Genomic DNA, 22,311 nt, shown 5'->3' with positions numbered 1-22,311 from the left:
CTCCCACTATATTATGGTTAGTATTAGTTATTAGTAGGAAGAGCGATATCTCAAGTCAATCTCCTAATATGTAAACATTGAGGTTGAGCAGGTTATCAACTGTAAAGTAGATCCTGTAAATGAAGCCACAACATGAGAGTTGAATAAGACATACAAGATTTATCAACGATACGTCACTCGTACGGTTGGCTCAGTGGAAGAGCACTCGCACGGAACGAAATCTCAAATTTAATTTAGGTAACTATCTGTAACTAATGAGGGTACTTGTCACTATTTGTTGATCGTTATTCATCGCGTCCGTACCGCCACAAACATTTCGGCAACATTCAAGTAGCACGACATATGTTCTCCAACTAACATTATCTAACAAAGTTATCGATTGCTAGATAATGTTGTCTGTTTAACATATACTAACACGGCAACATATATTAACAATAGATAACTTTTAACTGTCGGATGTTGCTGAGTAACACTTGGAAACGTTGATCTACAAAAAGTAACTGCAGTGTGGATGCTACCGCGCATCCCCATCCAGTAAAATTGTTCCAGTATACTATGGAGCTAGGCCGCGACCTGGTACGGAAAGCACTAGAAAGATCAGCTTTAAATTGAATTTTTGTTATGACAATAAGGGACTAGACGAGCAGGAAGTTCAGCTGATGGTAATTGATACGCTCTGCCCATTACAATGCAGTGCCGCTCAGGATTCCTGAAAAATCCAAAATTTCGGAGCGGCACTACAATTGCGCTCGTCACCTTGAGACATAAGATGAAAAGTCTCATTTGGCCAGTAATTTCACTAGCTACGCCCTTCAGAGCGAAACACAATAATGCTTAGACATAACTGCTTCACGGCAGAAAAAGGCCCCGTTGTGGTACCTATCATCATGGCATCCTTGCTAAGAAGCCTTCCACCGGTCCAACTACAGCCCAACCTACGATTTCCCTATTATTTTTATGCCCCGGGAAGCACATACAGGGCAGAAATAATAACTGTCGAATAGACTAACTTCCCAGTGGTTCCAGGACGATTTCTTGATAATTATTCGTTTTTTGTTAAAAGAAAGTATACACTCCATATTTAGATTTCTACGATCTCGACATAGTCATCATCATCAGCCGGAACACGTCCAGTTCTGGACAAAGGCCTCCCCCAAAGATTTTCACGACGATCGGTCCGTCGCTGCCCTCATCCAACGTATAACGGGCGATCTTGACCAGATCGTCGGTCCATCATGTGGGGGGCCTACCAACACTGCGTCTTCCGGTACGTGGTCGCCATTCGAGGACTTTACTACCCCTTTATTTGGACTATGTCAGTAACTTAGTTTCGGTCGCTCCAGTATGAAGATAAGGTACTGTTCTATTTATTATATATATTTTCTCACCTGGTCCAACTCTATGAAGAGCTGTTCAGACGGCCGGACAGTGGGTCTGTGCGAGCACACTTTGCACCGGGGCTCGAGCAGCTCGATCGCATTGATCAGCTTCCCGCACTGGTCACATTGGTCACCGCGTGCATTGTCGTAACGACACGTGGGAAACGGACAAGTGCCTTCCACAAACCTGAAAAGAGTATAAATAATCTTTAACGAGTTATACGTGTTATGGTTATACTAAGGGATGACTAAAATATATAAGGCAAGTGTGTGTCGATAGGTCGGACGCGGGAGATCTCGTAAACATTCGACGACCAATTTGTGGACGTATTGAAAGAAGGAATGGTCCGAAGCACCTGGAAGCATGTATGAATAGAGTAATACCAGTGGGAGATTCCTTTGCACAGGATGCCAGCTAGATTCTGGGTACCACAACGGCGTCTATTTCTGCCGTGAAGCAGAAATGTGTAAACATTACTGTGTTTCGGCCTGAAGGGCGCCGTAGCTAGTGAAATTATTGGGCTAATGAGACTTAACATCTTCTGTCTCAAGGTGACGAGCGCAATTGTAGTGCCGCTCAGAATTATTGGGTTTTTTCAAGAATCCTGAACCATTGTAATGGGTAGGGCGTATCAATAACCATCAGCTGAACGTCCTGATCGTCTCGTCCCTTTTTTTTTTCATTAAAAATTATAAATAAAAAAAGGAGATGAAGCACGTGAGCTTGGTAAGGATAGAAGCAAGTGGCGTTCTGTTGTTTCTGCCTACCCCGACGGAAAAAAGACATGAGTGTGTGTGTGTGTGTGTGTGAGTTATACTTGTGATTGTTTTATGGAAGAGGAGGATAAACTAGGGTACGGGTCACCTGGTGTTAAGTGATCACCGCCGCCCATATTCTCTTGCTGCAGAGGAATCACAAGAGCGTTGCTGGCCTTTAAGGAAGGTGTACGCGCTTTTATTGGAGGTACACATGTCGTATCGTCCTGGAAACACCGCACAGGGAAACTCATTGTATAGTTGTACCTACGTGGAAGAATATTCCGTACTGAGGAGGAACGCCACACATCCAGATAATGGGGATGATATCCTAATTCGTGATGTGTCGTCCGAAGTTGAGATTCGTCGGCCGGAATCAGGTCAAACAGCTCTTCGGAACATTAGAAATACTATGAAGCGACGTCTCTTCACAACGCTAAGCAATCTAGCCATTCACAGAGAACTGGGTATCCGACAATCAACTATAATATTTTAACTATCTCGGAAATGGCTTAAATAAAATTTACTACGTTTAAGGGGCTATCTCTATCTCAATTCTGGGAAAACGCGCTATTCCAATTTTCGCACCGAGCAGAGCTCCAGAAGAAGTCCTCAATATTACTTCATGTGAAGACTTCTTCAGAAGGGCCGGAAATCGCAAATCTTGAACTGTAAGGGCAAAATTAATCAGAGTAATATTACAGTCCACTATAACTTTATATGTTGTAAATTTTATTAATTTATAATACTCGCCTTGTACAACACTTGTTTTCACTTTTGTGATGTAGTGTTTTAAGTACACGCCGAGTTTTTTTCGACGCTGTTGATTGTATGAGTAATTTTGTAAAGTAACTAACCTGTCGGCCAGAAACCTCTGGCAGTTCTCACAGAACAGCTGCTCTACGGACTGCGGACTTATGAAGCCATTGTCGTGCAACTTCATAAATAGCTCTTGTACTATTCTGGAAAATTAATTAATAGATTAATTACGCTTTATATTTAAATCCAATCACGTCGTATAAAATCAAAGCCGAAATATGAAACATGCCACAAATCACATCATAATACTTCGACTGCTTTATCTATATGTATATCTAATGCCGCATTTACTTTTTTTTTATTTAATTATAAATCTATGTATATATAAGAGATTTCCACTTATATAGTCACTCGTCACGATATCTCTGGAACCATTAGGCGTAGAGTCTTGAAATTTGGTAGGAATATTCCTTTCGCCGAGTAGAGGTCAGCTAAGAACTGATTTTACGAAATTCCACTCGCAAGAGTTTTTTTTAATATGAACAGAACAACGTCTGTCGGGTCAGCTAGTAGGATATACTTACTTAAACATCCATGATTCCATTTTCACCATATAACTGTTATTTACCGGGATTCGAACCCGGGACAGTAAGCAGGGTCACTAACCACTGGACTAAATGTGTTGTCATATAATGTATTAAGGCTGGGTTGCATCAATTAACATTAGCAATAACAAACACGTTGCGCTATTTGACAATAGAAGACGTCATAACTTTAACTGTTAAACGTAATCGTCCAATGTCCGCTATTTAAAGCTATAGTAAATGTTAAATAGCTAAATAGCGACCTGTCAAATGTTTCAATTAAATACTCGATACTGATATCCTAAGATCCCACTGCTTGAATATACAGGTATGTGTTTTTTGGCACACGAGTTGGCGAGTCAACATCTCTTGAGGATGCCTCAAGGACATATTTGAGAGGAATTTACACTTAAGAAAACTCAGAACACAATTTGGATTTATAGCCATTGCTACTGCATTAGTACGAGTCCAGATTTTACCACTGGAAGGCTTCTTTTTACCAGATAGCGGTCAGGTGGGCACCACAGCCTAACCTTATTTCATGTCAAATCAATGTCATTTTTTTCTCAATTTTCGTCAATTCTAGGATTAAAATCAATATTATAATACGCAAAAGTCTGGATTACTCACTGTGTCTGCTCTGGGGTGCTGGTGCGACCAAAATAGTCGAAACCGATATTAAACCAGCGATACACCGAGTTGTGGATCTCGTAATATTTGTCACATATCTGCCGCGGGGTCAAGCCTTCTTCTAACGCCTAAAATCATTTGAGTATTCATAAATAGCTTGCTTTGTAAAATATTCTCAGTGACGTACAATAAACAAACTAGACTCACAATCACGCTCAAAAATTGTCAAATTGAAGCAAAACTCTGCTTACGTGTCTATTAGACAGAGTATTCGATCAGGTGTGTCTAGACCGCGCTTTGAATGCAACGCCACGCAATGATTAAGTGTTCAGTGCCTTTTATGACTTTTATATTATGGTCGGTGTTTATAGAAGGAGATGGGATAATTAATATTTATACAGTGTATTCTTTCTTACTTTTTATGAATTATTTGATATTTAAAATATTGTATGCAAATTTACAAACTAATTTGTGATGTATATTACAGCCATTTCATATTTTTTATGGAAGAGGAGAACAAACGTGCATACGGGTCATCTGATAGTAAGTAATCACCGCCGCTCACATTCTCTTGCAACACCAGAGGAATCGCAGTAGCATTGCCGGCCTTTAAGGAAGGTATACGCACATTTTTTGAAGGTAATTCCATCGACCCATGTCGTATCGTTCCGGAAACACCTTACAAGGAAGCTTATTCCACAGCTTTGTTGTTCGCGGAAGAAAGGTCCTTGAAACCACTTTACATTTAAAATTGGCATAAGTTATACCTGAGAATTAACCAAGAATATGCAAAACGTTGAATGTTAGAATCGAATACAATAAAAAATATCAGTAGATTAATTTATTAGTTGATGTTAACAATAAACTTTATGCATTTGAGAGTCAGCAAATATTGGACATATAGTATGGTTTACTGTATATTGGGTTTAAGTTATTGTAGGACATGCAAAATCTAGTCGAGGGGTTATGTAAGCCTATTTTCTTAGATAATTTCTACATCAAGATAGACTGTGACAGCTATAAACACGTCGAAAAAAATAGCAATCCACTATTAGCCTCCATTTTGAACAACGCATAAGCATGCATACGCATGCACACTAAAACAAAAATACCAGTAGGAGGCTCCTTTGCACAGGATGCCCGCTAGATTATGGGTACCACAACGTCACCTATACCTGCCGTGAAGTAGTAATCTGTAAGCATTATTATGTTTCGGTCTGAAGGGCGGCGTAGCTAGTGAAATTACTGGGCAAATGAGACTTAACATCTTATGTCTCAAGGTGACGAGCGCAATTGTAGTGCCGCTCAGAACTTTTGGGTTTTTCAAGAATCCCTAGCGGCTCTGCATTGTAATGGACAAGACGTATATAAATTACCATGAGCTGAACGTCCTGCTCGTCTCGTCCCTTACTGTCATAAAAAAAATAAAGAGAAAAGCTGCATGTACTCACTTTTGTCTCCGTAGCAGTTCCGTACTCATCCGTTCCGCACACATACAAGGTATTATAGTCACACATACGACAGTACCTGCAATTTAAGAATAGAATAGAACATTTGCCCGGTGCTTTACCTGGACATAAAAAGAATAGGGAAGTCCCAGGCCCAAGGGTGTCCTAAAAGACTACTTAGGGCATTTACTAGTGGGAGGCTCCTTTGCACAGAATGCCGGCTAGATTAGATATAGATAGATAGTGCCCCAACGGCGCCTTTTAATGCCGTGATGCAAAAATTTGTAAGCATTATTGTATTTCGGTCTGAAGAGCGCCGTAGCTAGTTAAATTACTGAGCAAATGAGACTGAACATCCTATTCCTCTAGGTGACGAGCGCAATTGTGGTACCGCTCAGAATTTTCGGGTTTTTCAAGAATCCTGAGCGGCACTGCATTGCAGTGAGCATTGCGTATCAATTACCATCAGCTGAAAGTCCTGCTCATCTCATATTGTCTTAAAAAAAAGTTCAATATTTTAAAGCAAGTTTTTGTGACAACCCTAGCATTTTTAGCGACTAGACGGCGAGAGGCATAGTTGCACGTATTAAGCGGCAAAGCAAAAGAGTAGAAGATCAAACATGTGCATTTAATACACAAATGACACTACACTGGGGCTGGGCGTTTTGACACTTGTTATCATAAAAAAAATAGAGTGTGTGCTTAAGACCGCGGCAGATGTGAAAACTTTATTAGCAATGACAATCAATTTATATATACAGGGTGGATGTTTGAGAAGGGTTTCCGACTTGGCCATCACCGCCAAGTCCAGTTATTGTTTTCCTATAAATCGAGGGCCTGACTCCTTTCACGACTTTTCTCTAAGTCTCGTAATTTCCGTCTTGGCCATCACCACCCTTCTCAAAAAAACCACCCTGTATATAAATTGAAATATATATCTCGGATATTTATTTGGATTTAAAATCGGGCGTCACGGTGTTGGTATCCTCCATCTTGTTTTAAGTCGATCAGTGCGCACAACCGGCGCGGGCGCTATCTTGAAGACGAATGCGACTTCTACATGAGCGCTCTACTGATGGACAATAATAACTAACTTCAATCACGTCACCGACAGTGACGTACACAGTGACAACTTCAAACACACTTTGAAAGATGACGTTCGCCATCAGTTCAGCCCAATACGCAGAGTAGAATATAATCATACAGGCCATATTACTTTTATATTCTAATTCTCCGACATAATATATATATTGAAATAAGCTTACCGAGCGAATATGTCAGCGGAGAGGACACAGCCAATAATGTTCCCAAGATGTGGTATATTATTTACGTACGGTAGTGCTGATGTTATCAATATATTCTTTTGCCCTTTTATTGGTAATCTAGAAGAAAAAACTTATGTAAGTGTTGGGATGGTTATAAATTTGGAAACAAGTGCTGATTTCCGGGCTATTAACAAAATGTTTTATTCATTTGAGTTACTTGTATCATGACATCTGTGATATAAGCTAACATAAGTAATGACGTTCTATACATATAGACAAACTAGCTGACCCGGCAAATATTGTTTTGCCATATAAAGTATAATTCACGCGATAGTTTTACAAATAATAGCCTATGTGCTATTCTGGTGTGTAAGCTATATTATTGTAAAGTTTCATCAAAACCCATTCAGTAGTTTTTGCGTTAAAGAAGTTCAAACATACATCCAGTCATACAAACTTTCACATTTATAATATTAATAGGATAATAGGATTACGTCGTATCAAACAAAACTGATATATGGAGCACGCCACAAATTACACATACATTGCCGCATTTACTCGAGTCGCTTAAAATATTCTTGGTCAATGAGCAGCAATGTAAAACATTTATTCAGTTCAGATTTCATTTGGAGAGCGACGGTTGACACACGAGTAAGGAGAAAAGTGTGTTTATATTGTCCCTAAGCACACTTATGTCGTTCCGCTATCGGATCGCTGATATTATGTCCTTATATGTATTAGCACTGTTCACTGTTTTTAGATCAAACCTTACAATATTATTAAAGTTCGTATTTTAAAGATAATATTTAGTAACAAATTATTGTAATAAAAAAAATTACAAAATTTTAATCCACCACCCCGTACTGGTGCTACAACAAAGAGTATAATAATATATAGGGAAAAGAGAGCCCTCTCTACGCACTATGAGCTGTCTATTTGAAAACTAGCGCCATCTGGAGATTGGCCCCGAAAATAACTATATATAAGCTCCAAATTATAAAATTCATTTTGTTGTGACGCAATTAAATAACTAACTCTACTTTTTAATGTAGGTATAGCAATTTTTTACCATGTCGAAATTGCGCGTGGAGTTATTTATCTAATTTTGTCACAACATAGATCATAAAGGATAGTTTTAGTAGTGTAAATATGCAAAATGGAACACGAGAGCTACATACATGCGCTAACGCAAGACACACATAGCTGCCATTTTATGACCAGTGGGAAGTAACACAAAGAAGAAAGAAGTTGAAAGGTTTCAAGGCGTGTGACAGCTGACAAAGCTTTCATTTTCGGGCCAACTAACAGATGGCACTACAGTCTTCTGAAAACGTCACTCTAAGGCGTCTGTCCCACCCCTGTGCGACAACTTGAATGCCTGTATTCGTGTTCAACTGACAATGTCACATTGGTGTTGACAGTCTATTTTACATTTTAATAGATTATTACAATTTAACAATAAGATTATTAAATAAATCATGCAAATAAAATAATAACAACCAAATATGTAATTTTATATGAATTAAAATTATAAATATGTTGGTTAACATTTGTGTATAGAACTTTTTCACTTGTGTCATTGACCCTTAAAATATTTTCACTTAAATTTGTAGAAAGTGAAGCAATATTGCGTCACATACTTCACTTTATACTTACACTACTTTCTCCTGTTTCAACGGTTTTTGTAAATTCTCGACACCATTAATCCAGTTCTGTTTGGCCGACTCAATCTCATCCTGAGTTACAACCGCTTGAGTTTCATCTGGGGTTCTGAAATATAAAAAAAATTATGTATGCACGCAAGAAGTTATACTTCTTTGGCGTAACAAAGCAAAAATCCTTAAAATTATTATTTATTCGTCCTGCTATTCTACGTTTGTAGAAAGAGCTATATCGTAAAAATCTTGCAAAGATGGCTTTGACAATTAATTTTTAGATAACGAATACGGCTGTATGGGCTTGCACCCTTTGCCTGTCCTAATAATGGACGAAGAAACCAAAAAAAATAACGAATGTCGCAAACGTCAGAAATTTTTAGGAACCAACTTCACAGTGTTACAGTGATGCGCGCGCATTTAAAAATTTCACTCTCATATTTTTTTCATAACGTGCCAAAAGAAGTATAACTTCAAAAACATTTTCAATACGTTGATGCAACAATTTTAGGGTTCTTTACTTGAATAGTATTTTTTATAAATACTTAATGATAACTCCGATACATCCTGATAACTACAAAGCATTGACGCTCAAGATTCTTAATTGACCAACAATTTTGAGGCTTATCGCAATTTGGGCTAGTCACTTTGAGATATAAGAAAGGTAATTCTCATTAGCTTAGTCTCACTATCTAAGCATAACACTAATAATCTAATGCATACATTGTAATGTTCACAACAGAAAAAGGCGTCGCTGTGTTACCCGCCAAGTAGGCACCATGACCGTATTAGTGTATACCGTATTAGTCTAGACCGTATTAGTATTAGTCTTACACTCTTACTGGAACCAATCAAAGCAAGACATAGCTAGCGATTGTGGATCGCGCCGGCGTTCTAACAGATGCTCTAACAATTCAGAATATAGACACTGTGGATGTCTTAACTTCCTGTTTGCTCACGTTGCCATATGGCAATGACATGAGACCACCCTGTAGTACACAGTTATGAAGTTAGCGCACAAGACATTAATATATCTGGGCTGTAACGCAATGATAACTGGCAACTGTGTACGAAGATGCGTAACCATGGAATTTCCCGAAATTTCAAAAAACGAGCCGTTTGCGAGCCCTTGTCTAACCTATGGAGCCGAAACAAGACCATCAAAAGCAGAATTAAACAGTAAAACGTGGTGCTAGCTACACAGATAATACTATGGACAGCAAGGCGCACCAATCAGTCAATACCTTCGGAGCTCAAATTAAAGATACGATTGTACACAATTTTTATTAGGTATATAACGAGGAATGGAGACGAAATTATGGAGAGGTTAATCAATGTTTGAAATACTGAAGGCATGAGATCACTAGGTGAGGAACATGACGGAAGGCGTGCATTCGTGATTGGATTACCAACCAACAACCATGATCAACCGTCATGATGGATACAACTATGAAGAAGAAAAAATAAATTTCGTTTTGATTTAAAACATCCTTGTCACAACATCTTTGAGTGGGAAGACAAACAATACTAACCTTCTTATTCGTGAAAGGTCTCAATTATCTCATTTAACTTTTCTATTGTCAACATTGTCCATTTGTAATGTTGAAAGTAATTTATTTTGAACGGAAACGTCATGACTGTCATCACTGCAAAATATGTAGAGGGGAGAATTGGCAGAGCGAGGGGCGGCCATATTGAGTGAGTCACAGCGTTCGGAACCGTACGATAATTATCGTACACATACGATAATTTTGTGCCTACGTACGATGTACGATAGCATATTATTATCGTACGCAGATTGTACGATAATTTCTATCATGATGCAAAATTTGAGAATTTATATTATTTCACTCATGCGTTGATAGTCTAAATCGCAGTAGCATGATTTTATTTTGTCCAATAAAATCTTGGGAAAATACCGGGAAATACAAGTTCTCTATTCCTATTGGTCCTTACGATCCGCTCTATTAAGTTTCACCACTGCCGATACTGTAGCTTTATCCAGCGCCTGCTGTACACGCTTTCTTATTGGTTAGTATAGCATCTACCAATGCGAACAAGAGAATATAAGTTCGATATTTCGATTATGTTCACACTTCATATGTATCGTATATTTTTGTGTAGATAAGTTGGCAGTTATTTCGTTATATTATTATGATTATATGCCTGTATTCGCTCTGACAAACGGAATTATTCAAATTAAGTGAAGAAAGAAGTACTTGCATGAATATCAATATTACAATTTATATGATTTATTTATCTATAATAGACATTATCCTAAAAAATACGATAATTTCGATCCATGCACGATAATTTTTACTCCCCTGGTACGATAGTCAGTCCACTTCAAGTTGCTAACGCTGGTGAGTCATTATTGGTTCCACGGCCGAAGTGTCCGGACGTATCTCCAATAATAAAGAATAACGAGTGATTTATACATATCTGGTGTATACTTTACAATTAATTTTATTGGGTTATTAATAATAACGTTTACATTCGTAACAATTCCAGCTTTATGTGTGAATAAATAAACCTAACAGAAAGGGACAAAACGGTTCGTTAGCTAAAATATTTTATATATGTAGATGCAAAAACAATGAGCTTACATAATAACAATATGATTAAAAAAAATTGAGATTTGAATTAATTCAATTCAGGAAGAAAGGATAAACTGTATGTGCCATTTAATACTTAAGAGCTCATAGATCTTGTAATTCAATTTAACAATAATAATAATTCATTTTGACAAAGAAGGTTTACTATAGCATAGTAGATTATAATATAGAGGATAATGGTGCATGGTTCTGGTCGTGTCCTGCGCAGGCTACCTAAAATTGATACGGTTTATGGCGATCGCATACTTGTTCGTACACAAAATTCTATTCAGCGCATTCAAAACGCGTGTGCTCGCTATTGCTGGAATATTCCATCACGATCCCACATAACACCATATCTAAACGATGCCCAAAGTTCCCAATATGGAAAGTCGTAGGCGCACGCATTTTGCAGTTTTACTCTTTGGAGTTGTAAAATATCATATGCCTCCTTACCTATATAAAAAACTGTCTTGGCTAGGAGATAAATACAGGGCCTATAGTACCAGAGCATCACACTGGATGCTAGACGTGCCTAAACACCATACAGCTGCCTTCAGAGGTAGCTTTCGTTATAGCGCGTACTGCTGGAACAACCTGCCTCCACCATTACGTGACCTCACTACAATTTCAAACTTTCGAGTAAAAATAAAGAAATACGTAATGGCGAGTCAGATTGATTCAGCTCTGGTTGGTCAAAAATAATAGGCATTAACAGTACTAGGTTGGACTTTTCTTTGTTTTTTTATTATATAATATTATGTTGTGATAAATATTTATAATTTATTACTCAGCACCGCGACGTGAAGCGTCAAACGGGAGCTACTGAAAATCAGTGCTGTGACACCACAATTGTCACAGGTAACCTGAGTAGCATCCCGTTTAATACACACTGCCACACAGCTGCAATATTGTAATATCTTTGTAAAGTTATTTATTTATTCTTTGTAAAATATGTTCTAGGTTAGTTTTAGTTATAATTTTTCTTTTTTTCTTATTCTTATTTTTGTAGCAATGTAATGTTTCATGTGTGTGTCAAATAAAATATATTATTATTATTATATTATATTAAATAGGCTAAACTGTTATATGATTTAAAACATGGGCTGTGAGTTTCTTATCAGTTCTTCTCCCCATGTGACAGCCCCTTTACGAACTGATGTAGCTTCATGAGGTTTACCAAGTGTTGTTGCAATGTGTTATGTTAACTCCTATGATTAATAAATATATTTCTATTTCTAATATCACTTACCCAACAGGTGATGGTATACTGCTTATCTGTGGTATACCAAGAGCTGAGAGTTGCGCAAATGGACCATTTTGAGAGCCAGGCCACTGTTTCAATGCTTCCTGAAAAAAAAATATACAGTCAACCAGCAGTTGTGAGTGATCCTAATTGATTCAAATTCAAGTGTTTTACGATTTAAGAACTTTATTTCTCAGAAGAATATTACTATATTCACTTATAAAGAAAATAATATATTCTAATTACTATATAATATGTGAGCCGTGAGAATATAAAAATATCCATAATATATCGATTACTTTTCTTGTTTCACTATAAATATTAACAAAGTAATGTGGAAAAAAACAGTAAACAAACACTAGATGAAACACTTAAAAAGAAATAACTATACAAATTATAATCTAAAGAACATTCATAAATAACTACGTTACCTACACTACACTAATGAATATCAACTAAAGAAACAATCTATTGAATACAATAATACAAGAACTTTAGTGAATTACGCGATCGAGCGGCGCAATGCGCATGCGCAGACCGTCACTCGCAATTTGTAAGTATTATAAAGCCGTGAGTACACTGCTGCAACAATTATTCATTAATTTATTTTTAAACCCTAACATATCTTTTAACTTATTGAACATCAAAAAAACTACCACCTGCTCATACCTGAGTAGAACGGGCGAAAGAAACTTAGCGGGCTTATTTTTTTAAATTTAATAACAATATAATGTAATATGGAGTATCATACAATAAAATTTATTATTAAATAACCTGAGGGAGTTCGCTCCATTCCCAGTCTGTGGTATCATTAAGAAAACCTTTCACACAAACATTTTTAACAATTCATTTAAATTTTGTAACACAATTGTTTTGTACATTTTCTGGAATCATGTTGTAAAAGCATATACGTCGCCCATTAAAAGACTTACTAACTCGATTAAACCGAATAGTAGGCAAAACATGTTTATGTTTGTTCCTCGTGTTAATATTGAAACAAAAATGCGTTCAATACCGTACCACCAGCACTCGTTTACTTTTGAGAAGTATATAAAAAATAGGGTTGACACATTTCACTTACTGTAAAAGCTTTGGCATTATTTAATTCACCAGTCCATCGTTTTATATTCAAATATTCAGACATGTAACTGTTCCTCAGCTCTTCATTATAATTCAATGGATATAATGTGCTCCATATTGAAATATCTGCAGCTGAAAGCTTATCCTGTAGTAAAAAAAATATTTTGATAAATGTATTTTGGAATTTTTTTCATAGAAAAAGAAAGTCTCAAGGAACCTCTGGCACAATACAGTAATAGAACAGTACTTTAACTACATACTAGAGAATCTTGGGGAGGCAAAACTATTGATTGCCACGCCGTACGCCGGCCGAGACTGGTCGCTGTCCGAGTTTTTTTTTTATGAAAATAAAGGACGAGACATTACAATGCAGTGCCGCTCAGGATTCTTGAAAAACCCATAAATTCTGAGATGCACTACAATTGCGCTCTTCACCTTGAGACATAAGATGTTAAGTCTCATTTGCCAGTAATTTCACTGGCTACGGCGCTCTTCAGACCGAAACACAGTAATGTTTACACATTACTGCTTCACGGCAGAAATAGGCGCCGTTGTGGTACCCAAATCTAGCTGGCTTCCTGTGCAAAGGAGTCTCCAACTTGTAGAATAATTGTAACTGTATTATTACATTAGGTTTTTTGCGTAAAGGTTACAGCCTCGGAATAGTAAAAATAAGTAACTTTTACGAAAAAAAAATATATCAAATATAGCTGTATATAAGTGCAAGAGTTTTAATTCTTTAAATTGTAATATAATTGAATGTGTAAGACTCGCGTTAAAGAAAATAGTACAACTTAAGTAACTTCAAGACACAAGACACATTTCCTGAACGCCACTAGCCTATTTGCCCCTAATGTAAGAAATATGCCATTAAAATGTTCATTTTTTATTTTTATTTTTTTATTTATTTATTTAGATTCACCAGTGGTAATTACAATAATACATTTATAATTATTATGCTAATTTACAAGGGTCTTATTACTTAATGGACCACCTTTTAAGGTGAATACCGCATGCTAAATTATGTGTGAAATAGTTACATAAAATAAGTATAAGTTATAAAACAACCATTCTATTCTAATGAAATTAAGTAATTAACAAAATCTACTAAACAAGTCAAGATAAACATATTAAACAAATCAAGAATACTCATAAATTATTTACGTTTTTGCGAAACCTTGGCAACGAATCACTGAATGGGTCTAAGCATTTATAATCGTTTATAATTTTGCATAATCGCGACACAGGTGAATTGATCCCCAAAATAGTTCTGCGAGAAGGTTTTTCAAATAAGTTCACAGGTTTACGTGGGCATCTAGGCACTCTTATATTAAACATAGACACAGATCTTTAGACGTAAAAATAACACTTACCCCTAAAATATATTTATGCTTAGCCAACATTGAATCAATCGTTTGTAGTAACGTCTGCAAGACTTGCTTTAAGTCGACCGGTACAGTTTTACTCGACAACACATTTGCTATAGTAGGTTGCAACCTTGTTGCTTCCCATTCCTGTATTTGCAGACTGAAAATTACATATTTCGCAAATTAATACAAAATCGCAATTTATTAAAATTGCTTATTATTTATATTTAATAAATCCAGCACATCAAATATCAATGATAAAATAGTTACAGTATGTCTGTGGACTGCGCAGAGCTAGTAATAAGTCATAAGAACAATACAAATACCTTCGACTGGAATAGGTATTTTTGTCCTATTTGTCATTATTTTGTTGTAGTTTGCTGTGAACATTAAATCATACGAGAATCTCAAGTAGCGAAGCCTTTCACCGTCTATAGTGACCCCTAGGTAATTCCAGTCCAGTTTCTAGAACAAATCCTCCAGTGCAATGTGAAAAGATTTGGGGCCAGTGGTTACCCTGGCGGACACCTCTCCGGACTGCGAATTATAGTTTCAATAATTCTAATTTAATTTAACTTAGCTAAGCTGTTGCTGTATACCTTTCTTAATAATCATATGTAATGTTTTCGATTCGAGCAGTCAGTCAGTCGAGCAGTTTTTTCAATTCGAGCAGTCTATAAAATGCGTTCAAGGGATTCATTGAGAGAAAAGTTTAGTGAAATAAATATTATGACAGTACACTGCCAGTACATATACGAGAACCTCTTACACGCTCATAAAAATATAAGCCAATTTAAAAAGAATAGTGATGTCCACAGTGTCTATACTCGAAACAAACATAAACTTGCAATTCCATCTACTAGGCTCCGTAAAATTGCTAAATCTTTTAAAGTGGATTGTGTTATATTTTATAATAAACTCCCATATGAAATTACTTAAAATATTACCTATTAAAAAATTTAAATGTATCGTAAAAAATAAATTAACATCTAAGGCCTATTATAATGTGAAAGATTATTTGAATGATAAAGACAGCTGGAATTAATGTTCTAAATTTTGTTAATGAATATTGTTATACTCATTTGAATGCTATTGTAACTTTTGTACTTCATCCTGACTTGCACTAAATAACTTATAAAGTTTTATAGTGAATAAAGATTTTTTGACTTTGACTTTTCGACGCCATGGTTTTTATGCCGTGCCAAATGTCACATATGGGCTAAGGAATCAAATGACTTGCTATAGTCAGCAAAAGCATTGTAATGGGTATCCGTATTTGTTTTCAGGGATGTATTTATTTTTTTTGTACATCTCTAAAGCTTGATCAGAATATTATGTCTGCACCGACTAACTTTGAATACTCGACTTTTTTACCATATTGCTACCGGTTTCTAAAACAAATTCCGTTCATTTATCATTGTTCTTTTCGGTGTCCATGTATGGCAATGTAATAATATATTTAAAAATGGAGGCACTAGCCATTAGGTGACCTTATCTCTGATTTTTCCTCTTCCATAAAAAAGTTATATACCTATCATATATCCGATTGCATTGTAGTGTGTATCACTCACCATCAGATAAGTATTTCCACTTCTCATACTTAATTGATAGTTGTATTATTGTGTGGGAAAACAGATTGAGGCGTAAATAGATGCTGAGTGTCCTACTCCTATGATTAGGTGAAAAAGGATGATCATTACAAACATACATTTTACTATAATCAATAATAACAGCATAATTACCATTGTCGAGTCTCACTCAACCCAACTACAGGAAATAAGTACTGTGTAGCCGCATTACTTGAGAAGAATGTCAATTCATCAACTTGCAGGATGGGAAGCGATTTTGGTGCTGCAAAATTGTCTGTAAGTAACAATAATTGGATTATACATATACTATAATAGCCCTATGCTTACCCGGATCGTAAAAATAATATGGAAGTCCCAAGCCCAATAGTGTTGTAAGAGGCGAGTTACAGCTTTTCGAAGCTGGAGAGTCACATTGCCAAGACTACAGTTCTCATACAAGTTCTGGGCCCATCACCACAATATGACAGAGATCCTTAAAACATTTTACCCCAACAGGGTAACAGCTCTGCTAGATTCTAAGAATCTCTCTCTGAGCATTCTCGCTCGGGCCACCTGTCAAATACTAGGAAGGGCACAGTAATGCTTATCGCTGGGGAATCCATTCCAACTTAAACTTATTTCACAACAAAAATTTAGTTATTACATACAGATACGCAGGTGTCTAGATCTAGTCACACAGCATAGTTAATATACCCCTGGTACGAACATTTTTTTTAGTTTGATCTGAAATCAGTCTCAAGATAAGTGGATGAGTTGGGTGAGTATGACGTTAAGACGAAGAGACCAGTGTCTCAACTATCTTCCTAGAACACATCCTTCCTTTTCAGACTTTTGTCTACTATAGTGATAATGTAGAGGTGTCTCATTGCCTTCCGTTCATGGCGTTCAATCGGCAAATATTATCTGTCCCATTTGTTTGTTTCACATAACAGTTTCCCTGACTTGACTCGATATCCTAACTGGATCTTTTGCTTTGTACACATCCAAATAATTACCAGCTCTTCGGCAACAGAACTCTTAGGAAGTCAAAAATTATCTAGTCAGGAATATATAGCCTATTAGACGCCCATGTCACCTACCACCAGAGAGTTGGAATTAGTAGGTAAGAGACGAGTTAGGCGGAACTCCCGTGTTTGGCACTACTAGTTAGCAAATTGGGACATACACTAGACACAATAATTTTTTAAATAAAAAAAAATACAGTAGGATAAAATCCATTGGAAAAGGAAGAAAATATAACAAAGATGAAAGGCAAAATAGATGAAAAAACAAGAGGCATTCTGAGGTCGGGAAGTGTAAAAGTTTGTATAGCAAATGAGAAGAATCACTAAGATTATTTACTAATTTGAAGAGAAACATACTGTCAAACAAAACATTTTCATAAGAGATTATTTTTAATAGATTACAGCTTTATGATAAATGCCAGAGAAACCTCTTCTGAAAAGTCTCCAAACAACCATTCAGTATTCCAAAGTTCTCCACATAATAATTTAATGGAGTTGTGTAACACAAAATTGCATTAATATGGGAGTTAAACATAACTAGTGGTTGATGATGAACCCTAGGTCCCCAACATGGTTCACTTCTGCCAAAGCAATTGCATTAACAAAACCATTCCTTTACCTGACACCAGATTAACAGAAGTTGTTTTACAGCCTCATCAACTGAATTAAATTGTCTAAAAGGGAGCAGAGAATATGGTAACTGAATTGAAATCTTCTAAAATTCTCAATGAGAACTGTGTATCCAAGACTAAAAGTATATTTACTCAAGCATAAAAGAGATATCTTTATTCAGTCTGTGACTCGCTATCTGGTTCTGTTAACATTCTTTCTGCTCTGATGTCTTCTTTATTGTTCTAGTGGTTTGTGACTAGTTGAGACTACGCACTTTTTCCCATATTATTATTGTGTTGGAAAGGAGTTAGTATTAGGAAATGCCCACCTATTAGATATTACTGAACTTTATTGTTACTTTTCCTACTTGTTTGCTTTATACATAAAATACTTACTTTTTACTATTAAGATAATTTTTCACAGTAAGTTAAATGTTAATTCTTCTGAGAAATAAGCCCCTAAATCAAATTGATTTTACCCTGATATTTTGAGGCAGAGAGCACCAGTTCGAAAATGATATACAATGAACTTTAACTATGCTTCAAACTCAGATATTCTGGATCTGATATACTGTTAAAGCGCAAATCAGCAAAATTGTCAAAATACAAAATACAAAAGACCTATGGGGCCATTCGACTAATATTGTTAAATACATACTTGACATTATAGCACCTGAATTAGCAATAATATTTAATGAATGCATAGATGAGGGTGTGTTCCCTGACCTCATGAAATACAGCAAAGTTATACCTTTGTTTAAATCGGGCAGTTCTTTTGACCCTGCTAATTTCAGACCTATTTCAGTGCTGCCTGTTTTTAGTAAAATTTTTGAAAAACTTTTGCTTCAACAGCTACAAATGCATTGTTGTAAATTAATGAACAAAAATCAGTTTGGTTTCACTAGGGGCTTATCAACAATTAATGCGGGTACTAGACTCATTGAGCACATCTTTGACGCCTGGGAAGAGTCACAGGATGCATTGGGCATTTTTTGTGATTTGTCAAAAGCATTTGACTGCGTCCACCATGAAACTTGACTCCTAAAACTAAAGCATTATGGAGTGAAAAATAGAGCCCTAAATCTGTTAAAATCATATTTAAGCGAAAGAGTTCAGATAGTCGATGTAAATGGCAAATGGTCTTCGGGTAAACCTGTGGGAATAGGTGTTCCACAGGGTTCTATTCTCGGTCCTTTCTTGTTTCTTATATATATATAAACGATCTACCGTTTGTGGTAGATGATAGCCATGAGATTGTATTGTTTGCTGATGATACTTCACTTATTTTTAAAGTAAAGCGACGTGCGGATATTGATGACGAGGTAAGCAATGCACTCTCAAAGATAGTATGTTGGTTTGAGACGAATAATCTGCACTTAAACAGTAAAAAAACAAAGTGTTTACGGTTCATTACACCAAACACAGCGGAGGTACAAACCAACGTACTTATAAATGACCAGAGATTGGAACTTGTGGACACCACGGTCTTCTTGGGTATCACGTTAGATAAAAAGCTTCAGTGGGGTCCACATATTACCCATCTAGCAGATAGACTCAGCTCTGCGGCATATGCAGTTAGAAAGATTAGAGAGTACACGAATGTTGCTAGATTAGTGTACTTTAGTTATTTTCACAGCATCATGACGTACGGTATATTACTATGGGGTCATGCTGCTGACATTGATATAGTGTTTGCACTGCAAAAGAGAGCTGTTCTACTGTTTATAGACAGTCTCTCAAAGAAAAATTTAAAGAAATAAATATTATGACTGTTTATTGTCAGTACATTTATGAAAATTTAATATATGTTCACAAAAATCGTCACCTTTTTGCTCTTAATAGTGATTTTCATTATTGTAACACTAGAAATAAGGGATTGCTTGTAACTAATTCTAGTAGGCTTCATAAGATACATAATAGCTTTAAGGGTAAATGTATACACTTCTACAATAAAGTCCCAGCCACTGTTCAGGCATTATCTATAAATAAATTTAAATGTTTTATAAAGAAATGGCTCTGTCGTAAATCCTATTACTCCACTGCTGAATATCTAAATGATCGGACAGCCTGGGACTAGATTGTGATTATTTTATAGCGACTGTACAATATTGTATATTTTTATTGAAAAGAGCGCAGAAAAAAGAATGCTGGGAGAGTTTCTTGCGCCGCTTCTTCTCTCTCAGAGCGCCATTTGTTTCCGAAGCGGTAGTAGTATCTAGTAGTATAAGAAATGACATCAAAAAGAATTCTAAAGGAATCAATTTTGAGAAAATAAATGCCTTTTATGCCTTTTTATGTCTAATATCTAACTAAGAATGTGGGTGGCAGTGATCAATCAACACCAGGTGTTTGTACGTTTGTTGGTCCTTCTTTTCTATAAAAAAATAATTAGATAGCGATAAGTAATGTATACACAAATTCTGTGTAAAAATCTAAGTACCTACAAAGTTAAAATCTGTAAAAACCTTTTTTTCTGTACCTTAACTTTGATCAACTTATTATATCTTATTAAATCCTTTCAGGCTACTGAATTTATATTTAAATATTTTTATTCAAAATTCTGGAGTGTTAATTAATGTTGTTGCTTTGAAATGTATAAAAAAAATTGGTTATAAATTATAATGATGCAATATAAATATTAAAATTAAGAAATAAACCAATTTCCAACTGCAACATAAAAAACTTAAAAATTTATTAAAATTTAACGAAAGAGATGTTTTTGTGAGCATTTCTTCATTTAACTTACCTTCGAAAGAAGCTTTCTTTAGTTCTATCTTTTTATCAGCTAGATTTGCTGCAACGAGCAATTTAAGAGTAGCCGTATTGTTATCGTTAGTGAAAATCTTCATTTTTATTCACTATAAAGTATGTATTTACCGAAAAAAATAATAAATTACATCCGCAAAATATAACCTCGTATCGTAGTGTTATTGTAAACGTCACTCGCAAATCGCAATTCGCAAAATATTTTACGTCATTTTTTTTTTTGAAGTTTATGGCCTGGTATCTTAACATTTTACATCAATCATCTATCGTGACCACTATTATTGGCACCGGCAGTTGCTTACTGACACAACACTTTTACCTTACTGATTACTCTGCCGCCGCACTTACTTACGATTTCGGTAACTACACCCTACCTACCTCCACGGGGAGTGAGGCCCTGGTGCTACTGAAATTTAGTAGTTGGTTTCAGCCTAGTGAAACTCTCTATGAAAAAAGTGATTCACTCGATTGTATGAAGCGTGCAGTCATTGATAGATTGACAGATTACGGCAATAATCCTGTTAAAGACGGAGATAACCGAAATCTACTACATTTTATGCAACTGTTCGCTTTAAAACTTAGCTGGATTATACTTCGCCGGCATATTACTTCGCATTAATTATTATTTCAAAATTACGTCAAATTAATAATAATAAATAATTAATACCAAATTAAGTTTCAATTTTTACTTAGCCATAGCCCACAGAAGTGATGGAATTACTCTATCGAGTCCCGCCTCTTACTTTTACCCTACATTTTACCCTCTCATTGACTAGTTACTAAACAGCAGCCTAGCGCAACTCTCTAAGAAAAAAGCGATTCACTCGATTGTATGAAACGCACAGTATTTGATAGATTGACAGATGACGGCTATAATCTTGTAAAAAAAAAACAGAGATCCACTAGGCCATAGTTTCTCAAACTTATTTTACTCACCGCCCACTTTGAGAATATGTTTTTTTCTAGGGTATTTTCGTGTATTTTTTTGCCTTTTTAGACTATATTTTTAAATCTACCCACGCCCCATCTGCGCCATCTCAATGCCCCCTAATTTTCAATTTCAATTATTGTTACAAATCCCGCCTCTTATTAAGTAGGACTTACATCCTCTTTGCTAAACAAGTAAATAGAAACACTATACAGTTATCTGATAAACTCCCAAGTCCCAGATAATAGTGTTCTGTGCCGTACATATTATAATACGTATTTTGTGAATATTCTTATTTTTTTTAGTCATTTAAAGTTTAAATTGAACTCCTGAATAAGTAAGTAAGTACCTACTTGCACGATACGATACCCATCTCTCCAGGATCATTTTAGCACATAACACTATATTACTCTAAAGTAACGAGATTTCAAGTGTATAGTGTTCACAGAACACTTACTCTATTGAGATAGTGTAAGTGTTCCATATTGCCACTGCACAGATTCTGTTTCTAGAGTTGTAAAAACTATATATTTTTTTAAACCTTTGTCCTTAGGACAGGGACTCCCAAACTTAATATTATCATAATACATTGATAGTTGATATATACTCGTTTTAATAATAATATTGTTAATATTATGAATGATGTAATT

At 35.9% G+C, this 22,311-nt stretch overlaps 2 protein-coding genes across 8 annotated transcripts in view; one reads left to right on the top strand and one right to left on the bottom strand.

Annotated features, from left to right (window-relative positions):
• Positions 1-20,899, bottom strand: part of LOC126968300 (methionine--tRNA ligase, cytoplasmic) — a 40,724-nt gene extending 19,825 nt beyond the window's left edge. For both annotated transcript variants that reach the window (XM_050813212.1, XM_050813213.1), the window contains exons 1-11: positions 20,714-20,899; positions 16,506-16,626; positions 14,770-14,923; positions 13,398-13,541; positions 12,323-12,420; positions 8,478-8,591; positions 6,822-6,938; positions 5,560-5,635; positions 4,109-4,236; positions 2,993-3,097; positions 1,389-1,566 (exon numbers count right to left, since the gene is read on the bottom strand). In XM_050813212.1, the coding sequence (XP_050669169.1) occupies positions 1,389-1,566; positions 2,993-3,097; positions 4,109-4,236; positions 5,560-5,635; positions 6,822-6,938; positions 8,478-8,591; positions 12,323-12,420; positions 13,398-13,541; positions 14,770-14,923; positions 16,506-16,626; positions 20,714-20,816 (1,338 nt within the window). In that variant the 5' untranslated portion in view covers positions 20,817-20,899. The remainder of the gene's footprint in view (positions 1-1,388; positions 1,567-2,992; positions 3,098-4,108; positions 4,237-5,559; positions 5,636-6,821; positions 6,939-8,477; positions 8,592-12,322; positions 12,421-13,397; positions 13,542-14,769; positions 14,924-16,505; positions 16,627-20,713) is intronic.
• A 937-nt stretch (positions 20,900-21,836) lies between these two features.
• The window catches only part of LOC126968306 (zinc finger protein 883-like), an 87,459-nt gene continuing 86,984 nt past the window's right edge, over positions 21,837-22,311 (top strand). For 4 of the 6 annotated variants that reach the window (XM_050813231.1, XM_050813232.1, XM_050813224.1 and 1 more), the window contains exon 1: positions 21,876-21,998. The gene's annotated coding sequence lies outside the window, so the exon portion shown is untranslated. Of the gene's footprint in view, positions 21,856-21,875; positions 22,003-22,311 lie in introns of those variants that run through there. The other 2 variants (XM_050813227.1, XM_050813226.1) reach the window with 2 other exon arrangements.

The sequence above is a fragment of the Leptidea sinapis genome, chromosome 15 (assembly GCF_905404315.1).
Source record: "Leptidea sinapis chromosome 15, ilLepSina1.1, whole genome shotgun sequence".
Classification (NCBI taxonomy): Eukaryota; Metazoa; Arthropoda; class Insecta; order Lepidoptera; family Pieridae; genus Leptidea; species Leptidea sinapis.
The sequence above is the reverse complement of the archived record's forward strand: the minus strand, read 5'-3'. Positions and strand labels throughout refer to the sequence as shown.